This window comes from Fragaria vesca, linkage group LG2 (genome assembly GCF_000184155.1).
Source record: "Fragaria vesca subsp. vesca linkage group LG2, FraVesHawaii_1.0, whole genome shotgun sequence".
In the NCBI taxonomy this organism is placed as follows: domain Eukaryota; kingdom Viridiplantae; phylum Streptophyta; class Magnoliopsida; order Rosales; family Rosaceae; genus Fragaria; species Fragaria vesca.
The window spans coordinates 7,847,543-7,857,736 of record NC_020492.1 but is presented as its reverse complement, the minus strand read 5'-3'; the positions used below and the strand labels follow the sequence as shown (position 1 = coordinate 7,857,736).

The window sequence follows — 10,194 nt, the reverse complement described above, 5'->3', positions numbered from 1 at the left end:
TCAAGCTTTGATTTTTGATCTGGGCGCTTAAAGATTCCAACTTTCGTCAAGGTTCGATCTGGGTTCTTTGTTCTTTGTTCAAATTTTGAATCTTTTGATGTTTAAATGATCTGGGTTCTTGTTTTAGATCATGGCTTTTTCTGGGTTTCGTCCGTTTTTTGAATTTTAGGGGTTTTGGTTTTTTGGGTTCTGATGTGTTGCTAATGGTCTTGAAGGTGATCGAGATGGGTTCCAAGGAGAACAATCAAGGACTTGTTAGGAACGCGAATTTCCAAGGTCGGAACATTTCTAAACCTTTGAATGGTCTTGAGGTTTAATTTTGGCATTGAATTTAAAGGTTAATTTTTTTATTTTTGTGTTATTGCAATTTTAAAGGTCCAAGATTGGGGGGGTCCAAGTTTGTGAAGGAGATTGGGCACAATCACCGGGCGGCATTAAGCAATATCACCAATTTCAAAAGAGAGGCTTCTGGGTATGTGGTTTTTCATTTATTACTAATTAGAATCTGAATCTGTTTCTGGGTTTTTGTTGTGGCATTTGATTCTTCTAACTCTAGTAGTTTTTGGGTTAAGTAGCTAAATTGAGATTTTGGGCATTCAGGAATGTTGCGGCTGGTGATAAAAAGTTGTCAAATCTGGGCCATAGACCCATAACAAGGTTGGAACTCAATCTTGTTTGATCTCCTTTTTTTTGTTAATTAGTTCTTGTTTTTGCTCTCAAGATTTGAAAGTTTTGTGCCATGATGTTTTGTATAGGAGGTTTTCTGCACAAATGATCCAGCAATGCCCAAAGGTATATTCTTTTGACCCACTTCTATTGTTTTCATTGTTTTTGCTTAATACAAATTAAGATTTATTTGGGTTGTGATTATGTATTTTAGGAATCTGAGGATGTGACTGTGACTACATTGGTTCCAAATGCTAGTGGTGTTAGGGAGTATGATCAGGGAACTAAGAAACCGAGCTCATCTACTGTCAATCCTAATGGTTTTGTGGACTGTGAGATCATAGATGTGGAGGATAGTGAGGATGAAGATTCTGATGCTGTGCCAATGTATGTGAAGCACACAGAAGCAATGCTAGATGAGATTGATAGGATGGTATGTGTGACTAGTACTTTATTTGATTGGCAATAAAGGTTTCCTTTTTAGTTCTAGGAAATTAACAATGTAGATGGTGATGCATTACTCAGGAGGAGGATGAGGAATCGGAAGATCCTATTATGGATATCGACACCAGCTGCATGAAGGATGTACTCAGTGTTGTGAAGTATATAGATGACATCTATGCACACTACAGGAAAACTGAGGTGCTGTAATTATTGAGTGGTTAGCATTAAACAAGTACATGATAACTAAAAGTTCTTTTGAAAAGACATATGTTTGATTAGAAGAGCTTCAAACATGTATAAAGTTAGCATTTGTGCTCTCATTTGCTGCTGGGATAGAATAATGGAAAGGACTTCTGTAGATGGGAGAATAGTTAAATGAGGCTCTGTTGTGTATGCAAATGTTGAACCACGTCAATGGGGTATTTTTGTTGTGATGGCATTACTAAGTTGATCATCTATTTCTGTTCTTTTAGGGGTTCTCTTTCTTCCTAACATATTAGTGTTTTTTTGTTGTATATGTAAATGCTGAGCACCAAATCAAACGCATGCAATGCTCATCCTTCTTTCAATAGTTCGGACATAAATTATATATTATGCATTCGCCAATGGCTCAACAGTAGATAAATTGTTCTGTACAAACTGGTTTTGGACCATTGAGTGAGCTAAAATCAAACTGCTGTTTTGTGTATTCTGTATTGTGTATTGTGATTCATGCAGTTATAATGGTTGTTTGTACAGCCTTTTTAGGTTTTTTTTATTTTTATTTTTAACAGAAGTAGATGATGTGTCATGTGTTCTGACTGGCTTATTTGTAACTGTGTCTTTCTTCTTCTTTTTTTTGTTAGTTGTTCAGACATTCTGAAAATTTGCATCTTAATCATGCAGAATCAAAGCTGTGTCTCTCCAAGTTACATGGCTCAGCAACCTGACATCAATGAGAAGATGAGGGCTATTCTTATTGACTGGCTCATTGAGGTATGGTATTAATTCATTGGACCAATTAGGTTGATAAGTTTTAAATTTATAATTGATTGGGATTAATTCATTGGACCAATTAGGATGATAAGTTTTAAATTTATAATTGCGTTTACTTAATGGGTTGATTTTGTTACCAGGTCCACTACAAGTTTGAGCTTATGGATGAGACGTTATTCCTCACCATCAATCTTATAGACAGATTCTTAGAGCGCCAAGTGGTGGTCAGAAAGAAGCTTCAGCTGGTTGGAGTGACAGCCATGTTACTAGCCTGCAAGTATGAGGAGGTTTCTGTCCCAATCGTGGAGGATTTTGTTCTGATATCAGATAAGGCATATACAAGGGAAGATGTCCTTGGCATGGAGAAGTCAATGGTTAACAAGTTACAATTCAACTTTTCTGTTCCTACCCCATATGTGTTCATGAGGAGATTCCTGAAGGCTGCTCAGTCTGACAGAAAGGTTAGTGATAGGAACCCATATTTGAAGATGCATTTAAACTTTATATCTTGTTTCTGATTGCTCAATCTGATAATGGTATTGAAATATTTGGTACTCTTGGAATTTGTAACAGCTTGAGCTTCTGTCCTTCTTCCTCATTGAGCTATGCTTAGTGGAGTACGAAATGCTAAAGTTTCCACCATCTCTGCTAGCTGCTGCAGCGATTTACACTGCTCAGTGTAGTCTTTCAAAGTTCAAGCAGTGGAGCAAAACCTGCGAGTGGTATACCAATTACTCAGAAGATGAACTTCAGTGAGTGTTTCAGTTTCATATATAGCAATTTTATAGTATAGCATCTGAAATCTTATCATTACTAATTGTATGTTTTTATTCTTAAATTACCAACAGAGAATGCTCAAGGATGATGGTTACTTTCCATCAGAAGGCTGAAACCGGTAGGCTAACAGGAGTGCATAGGAAATACAGTACTTGGAAGTTTGGCTATGCTGCTAAAGCTGAACCAGCTGAGTTCCTCCTGAATCCCTGACACTTCGCAGGGTGATGATCAAATTTAATGGGCGAAAAGGATTACCAATTTCAAGGTCTTTTCTTCAGTTTTCACTGAGCAACAGAAGTTGCCCTGGGGGGTCTTAGTGAAACCAAATATGGGGATGATGGGTTTCTTCTTTTGTTGCCAACACAAAACATCTACATGTATTTTTCTGTCTTAGTCGTTTTCCATTGACAACTTAATGATTTCTAAGTTTCAAATGGTTGCTTTGATGTGAATATAAATATGTTTGATCTCTCCCACATTATTGCTACCTATAGCGTAATTTCCAGGGTTTTAATCGATTTTGTTATTCCAGGGTTTTAATCGATTTTGTTTTGAAGAGAAGGGAACCGAATGGAAGTAATTGACCTAATGAAAGAAATTATAGAAAAGCAAATACAAACGGAACGGTTTGATACATTATATCACCTCATCAATTGAGGATTACGGAATTGGTAAAATGTTTATAGTGATTACGCTTGTCATGTTAATGCTTCAAGTATGCCATTGGCAGTTTCAGCTGGCATGTGTTTATGGGGAATAGATTGAGAAATGTAATAGCATCTGAAGGGACACTGGAATGCATTAGGCGGCAAAATGAGGTTCAGTGCTTTCTCCTTTCCAAAATAATGAAATAATGTTTTTGATCAAAGCAAGCATCTCAGTTCGATGACTTCGATCAAAGTTTTATAACAAGGTATCTGTTTGTGATGGGTTATTGATGGTCTTATGATTTGATTGAGAATGAAAGAGCTTAAAAGCATTATAGTATGAATCTGACGATGCAATATGGATGATTTTGATGCTTCTCTTGTCTACAAGAGATTTCATCATTCGTTTTGGTTAGTTCTTCCGGCGCGGTTGAAGAGCAGGAAGGAGATTATCTCTATGGAACAGGGGATTCTCTGTATCCTGCTTTTCCAGGCGTTATTTGCAGTCGACAAAATCAATGAAGGAACAGAGAAGAAACAGAAAGAGAGAATTCGGTAACATTGTTTTGTAAGTGAGCATAGCTCAAAGTGGGCTGTGTAAGAACACTTCGAGAAAAACTAAAAAACAATCTTAGAATAAGAGAAAAAAGAGCATGCATACGAAGTAAAAAAAGAATAATTAGAATCAACTCAGATCTACCCTCATGACACTGTGGTGTGAGCATAATATTGTTTTGGGTTTTCTTTTTGCCGTTCACGCATTATGAAAATTTTCACATTTTTACAAGAAAACTAAGACGGATGTAATTAACATGTTTAATGTCAGTAACTTTCGAATCAATTGACTGAGAAAGGAATTCATTAAAAAGGGCAAAGCCCAAAACATTACACAAACCAACAAACTGCAAAGCCTAGAGAGAAGGAAGAGAACAAAACTGATGCATTCATCTCAGATGCTAAGAAAAGATAATGCAGAAGGACATCAGTAACAAAAATATTGGAGGAAACCAAAGATGGCTTCCAACTAAACTGCCACCGACGGTGGACATGGCAAATCGTCGTTCCGGAGTACATTCGAGAGAGATGATGGTGACCGGTTGACCCATTGGTTAAGACCCATCATCCTTTTTCCAAGTAAAGCTGCAACATTTGCAACTCGAATCAATTGACTTTAAGTTAGATTTAACAATTACATCGAAAATGACACATCAACTTGAGTCAATAGTGTTTTGGGGGCGCCTCTCAGCGGGGAGAAAAGTAAAAGTTAACTTTATGAGGTTGGACGAAGCAAGATGTACATACAAGCTTAACACACGATAAAAACAGTATACTCCGATAAGTTCTTCTTAATTGGGAGAGGGACAACTTCTCTCCTACGAGTAATAATAACAGACCTAATATGTTTATGTATTTTAGGCTCTCTAGTTTTTGCATAAGAGCATCTCCAACAGCTCATGTAAAATTAGTATTATCTCTATTTTAGAGGAAAAAACACCTTTTTTTTAATATTTTTTATACTTAATAGCTCATGTAAAACGGTTGAATATGATAGTCACATATCTCTTTGGAGTTGCTAACTGTTCCTTCTATATCTTTTTTCAAATATCGTTAAAGGTGATTTTTCTTTATGCCAAATTTTTTACAGATATATATATTTTTTTACAGATATTTTTTTAATATATCGAAGATTTATATCGAATATATTTAACGGAATTAGAGAAACATCGAGATATGGTGGAAGATAAGATATTTACTCCTCTAGATATATCGGTCATTCTAAAATAGGAGATCAAAGATATATCAGAGAGACTTTAATCCTTGACTACTCCACCCTAAGTTTGCGGCGGTTGTTTTAACTTTTCTTTTTCTTTTTATGGCATCTCTCCACTCCTATTTCTGTCCATTTACGGTAGAGAAGGTTTCCCTTTTCCTTGGGCTTTGGCCCGATGAAATTGGGCTTTGTCCCTTAATGAAATCTTCCATAAAAAAATTTATATATAAAAATAAAAAAATTCAACGTATATACACCAGTGCGAGTTCGAACTCGGGTTTCTAAATAGAGAGACGCCTTACCACTGTGTTAAACTAGTTCTTCTTTTACGAAACGCAGACAACTAAATTGAAGAACATGGAGAAAAACGACATCGGAATGACAACGGAGTCGCTTGTGATTCTTGTAGGAGCGATGGTCTTGGTGTTACTTGTCATCTTCTACAACATAACGGACACCCGCAGGACGCCCCCATCCCCATTCCTACCCAAGTTCACGAGGCAGGGCCCCCGACATGGGGGTGGTCACCGGTAGCCTCCTCCTCCTCCTCCTCCTTCTCCTTCTTCTTCTTCTTCTTCTTGAACCGCTTAACCGCATTTTGTCATTTCCTTCACTCTGTTATTCTTCTTCTTCTTCCTCTGATAAACCCTCTGTAAAACCCCAAATCAATTTCAATCAAGAAAGCCCTCTTCTTTCTGGTTTATTCTTCTTCCTGAACGTCAAAGAACGTAAAACCCGCAAGAAGAAGAAGATCAAGAAAGCATGGACCGCCATGACAATGTAGAATACCAGCTCAGTCTTGGAACGTCTGGGAAGAACAAAATGCAGGGGCCGCTGTCACCAAACCAAGGTAACCCCTCATCCAAGAAAGACAAGTTGGGTGGAGATCATAGTACGGCTTCTGCGGAATATGAAGAGAAGGGTGATGAAAGCAGAGTACTTAACAAGATCAAAACTGGTGGCATAGGAGGTATGGTTTCACATGCTCACCAAACCCAGAAGTCGCAGATTAGTCCAAAAAATCCCCAAGTTGAAATTGTGGCTTTGAACTGGAAGATGAAAGAAAATAGGGGTGAACCTGGGTCTGGTGCTAAGTGTGGTGCACAGGTTAATTTTGAGAGTGTGAAAATTGGTAAATCTTGCTTTGGTCTTGAGTTTTTTGTACTGAGTAGTGTGAGTGGAAAAGTGGGTGAATCTGGGTCCGGTTCCAAGTCTACTGCTATGAGCAATGAGGGAGTAAAAGTGGGTGAATCTGATTCTGGTGCATTGCCTCGAAACCCTGCAGCAGCATTGCCTCAAGCTGAAGCAGGGGCCAAAGCTCAAGGGCGCCATGGAAGAAGATTCAATCTTGATCAATTGCCAGACGAGGATCTGGATCTCCACAAAGTCCTAGATGAGTATTGAGCTACTTAAAGTTGATGTTTAGTAGTTGGAAGGTTTAAGGGAAGCTGAATCAACAGCTCCTATTTGTTCTCACTTTAAAGATTCTTATAATTTGTTTCTCTTATAGAACAGAGCAGTTTCAGTGGTTCACTATTGTGTTGGTAAAGGAAAGGAAACTGAAGGTGCTGGTGCATCAGCTCTCAGTGCTGTACATTACCAAATCAACTGCATAATAAAGAATCCAATAGTATGTTTTTGTGTACATCTCTGATCTCTCTTCTTGCTATTTGAGCATATAAGCTCTCCTGGTAACTGTGTCATATTTTTCTTTTAGTCTAAGAATTATGAATGTTATTAAGCCTGAAAATGCAACTGAAACAAATAGGAAAATTTCTGGGTATTTTTCATTGATAAAGCTTTCGGGTCATTTACATATATGTTAGCTATACTACACTCCATGCCAAGTTTATGCTGCCAGATGAGTCTTTCTCACCCCTAGCATGTCAACAACAAATATCTGATATGCCTAGCGAATGGCGCAGTCTAGTATAAAAAGGTACACTCCATTGTTGTATGATGGACACAATTTGGCCTGACACATGTAGATAACTTGCTCTCATTTGAATGAAATACCCACTGAGGTGTGGGATTTAAGTTGATAGTTGGGTCCTCAGGCCACGATAAATATCTTCACTTTCAAATGTTATTCTTTGGCCAAAATCATCCATACTCTTCCACAAAGTTGGCATCCCATGTTTTCTGCATCTTCACCATGAAATAGTAGACATGAGGAAGTTAGACAGACTACATTTTCATGTCTTGGAAATTATATTCAACACAAAATTCACTTACGAAGGGGGAGAGTAGACATGGTTACACGAAACATATTCCTACCTTGAGTTTAACCCATGATTTTTGGAGTTCTAAAACATACAGGAGCTTATACTCACTAATCTGTTTTTGAATACATGTTTACATGAATTTTGTTGACACTATTGTAAGTAAATTTCGGGACAAATTTTTTTGTAGGAAAGTAGAATGTGACAACCTATATGAGCAAATAAAAACGTGCCTCAAACAAATCGGTACTTTGTGTCTAACTAAATTAACACGACTGGATAGAGGAACTAAATTAATGGAAAGGACTGACATTGTCCACAATTTGAAAGTAGTAAAAACTTACAAGGCTGACATTATTCACAATGAAACCAGATTGTAATTTTAGTAAATTCCAGGAGATAAGCCATAACATAACCAAATACAGTCTCTTTCATACAATTTCTAGCTATTCAATTATATATTGATTAAACTCCCTTTTTATCTATTTCTTCTTTAGATAGCTAATGCAGTATATTATGACATACAATATAAGTCGATCATGTCAGAGTTATCAAGTTTAAAATTTTCATACCACAGCTTTCATGTAGCTGTTGCATAGTCATTCCAAAACATTCATCTATCCAAGCAAAATAATTGCAATGGCTTTCAAGGAAAAGGGAGCCCTTTCACCCTGTATTGAAATATAATGGGAAGTTAGATCCACAAAGATTTGATGACATAAATATTTAAAAGAAAAGTAATGATTTACCCAAAACTATGAATTTAGAGCATTACAAATTCCTGATAAGTAGTTTTCATTTCCCTTACAATATTATTACCTTTATTTCCACCTAAAATCATTACCTTTGAATGGTCAACTAAAATTTGGTGAAGTATAGGCACACAACAAATAATGCTCCTTCAGCAATCCTCAACAGCAAAGGATTTACACGGAAATGATGGAATACTTATTATTTCAATAGACAAGAAATATTACCTTGATTACTGTATGATTGGCATCCATTGCAGAGAGAGAGAGCAAAGAGTCAAAAACTTTGTTAGATAAAACTATTAAGTCTGTTTAGCAAATGATATACAGAGAAATACGGAGAAAAAGACATGGCAGGCCTGTTTTGCATCTTGGGTAACCGTTTCAGGCTTCCACTTGCATGATGAGTGCATCTGCTGATGCAAAAGTGGTAAGCCAAGTAGGAGATTCGCTGGAATAATAGGGAAGTACAGTACCTGGATGTTTGGCTATGGTGATAAAGCTGAATCAGCTTAGTTCCGCCTGAATCCATGACACTTCTGCTGAGTGCTGACAAGCATGGCGAAAGCAAGTTAAAGTGTTAAACAATGAACAATGAAAAGGCAATGCTAGTTTTGTTTGTTAAGAAAACTCAGGAAGGTGAATAAAATGTCTACCATAATTTTTAAAACAAAGTCCTGATTCTTTCCCCGGTCAGATAAACATATTAGGACTGATTGGTCATATTAAGTACCTGTATATCTTCATATGTACTACTTGTCATATCCCCAGTAGCTAACTATTTGCACATCATATGAGGCACTTCAGTTGTTATATTAAGCTCACTGAAAGTTCAACTAAGCTCATTATGTCTTCTCTAAAAGGAAAGAGTAAGACGGATTTGGAAGATGGCCAAAAGAAAAGTAAATCGGATGTGACCAAACCAAAAATTCGTATATTGAAAAGAGGAAGTTATAATAATGATACTAAGGAAAAGTATACCATAAGGTCCACAACAACCATTGCCAAGTCAAGTACAAGAATTGCTCAGAACTCCATGAGTTGTTTTTAAAACAACATAGAAAATAAAATAGAAAACCTGTGAGCATCAAGGGAGGTCAAACACTGCTTTCAGCACATACATTACTTGAACAGGCAGTTGTGAGGATGTGCTCAAGAAGGAAACAAACCTGGAAGTGTTAAGAAGACAGACAATGAAGATTGCCCCTGGTCATATATATGAGACGTTAGGTAATTGCTTATAAATGAAAATGTAGAGTCCCTAAACTATAAGTAAAAGAAATGACGGACCTAAATTAAGGTGACAGATTTAATTGTGAGCATAAGAAGAAAGCTGAGCCAGCTGAGTTCCTCTTGAATCCCTTAAGCTTCTGCTGAGTGCTGACAAGTGTGGCGAAAGCATTCCTAATTTTAAGGTCTTTCTTAAGATGCCATTGAGCAACAGAATTTATGGCACAGTATCTAAATAGTATGGGGATCATGGGTTTCTTCTTTTGTTGCCAACACAAACATCTACTTGAGTGTCAGCAATCAGCAGATAATATTGTTGTTCTTTTATTAGTAGTTTTCGATTGACTCAATGTTGTCAAGTTTCAAATGGTTGCTTTGATGTGATTTCCATGTAGTATAGCATCCAATTAGAAGAAAAAGAAAGAAAATAAAGCAGGTATACTAAACAATAAGAACTAAATCCAAGTACATTTGGAAATATTAAACATGCAAAACCAGAACTACTTTATAGCTACTGAGAACCGAAAGAAATAACTCAACCTAAGAAGCCAAGGACAATCACTCCAACTAGCTTAGTGAGTGTGATTCCACTTCCAAAACAAGTTAAACAATGAAAATTTCTAATGCTAGTGTTGTGTGTTGAGAAAAATCAGTAATCTGCATAAATGTCTCCCTAAAATTCTAAGAAATAGAGCACTAAGACATTGAACTCT

General features: G+C 36.8%; 1 protein-coding gene and 1 non-coding gene across 2 annotated transcripts; one reads left to right on the top strand and one right to left on the bottom strand.

Moving 5' to 3' along the window:
• The first annotated feature begins 770 nt into the window (after window positions 1-770).
• Window positions 771-5,149, top strand: LOC101298954 (G2/mitotic-specific cyclin-1-like). Its single transcript, XM_004290008.1, has 7 exons — window positions 771-792; window positions 881-1,099; window positions 1,192-1,308; window positions 1,996-2,085; window positions 2,226-2,546; window positions 2,659-2,837; window positions 2,934-5,149. The coding sequence occupies exons 1-7, from the start codon at window positions 772-774 to the stop codon at window positions 3,070-3,072; spliced, it is 1,086 nt and encodes a 361-aa protein (XP_004290056.1). The 5' UTR covers window position 771; the 3' UTR covers window positions 3,073-5,149.
• Window positions 5,150-7,299: 2,150 nt separating this feature from the next.
• Window positions 7,300-9,236, bottom strand: LOC101298759. Its single transcript, XR_183916.1, has 5 exons — window positions 8,985-9,236; window positions 8,728-8,800; window positions 8,480-8,487; window positions 8,075-8,173; window positions 7,300-7,422 (listed from the first exon to the last, which is right to left on the bottom strand). It is a non-coding gene; the product is annotated as an uncharacterized LOC101298759 (transcript).
• Window positions 9,237-10,194: the final 958 nt, after the last annotated feature.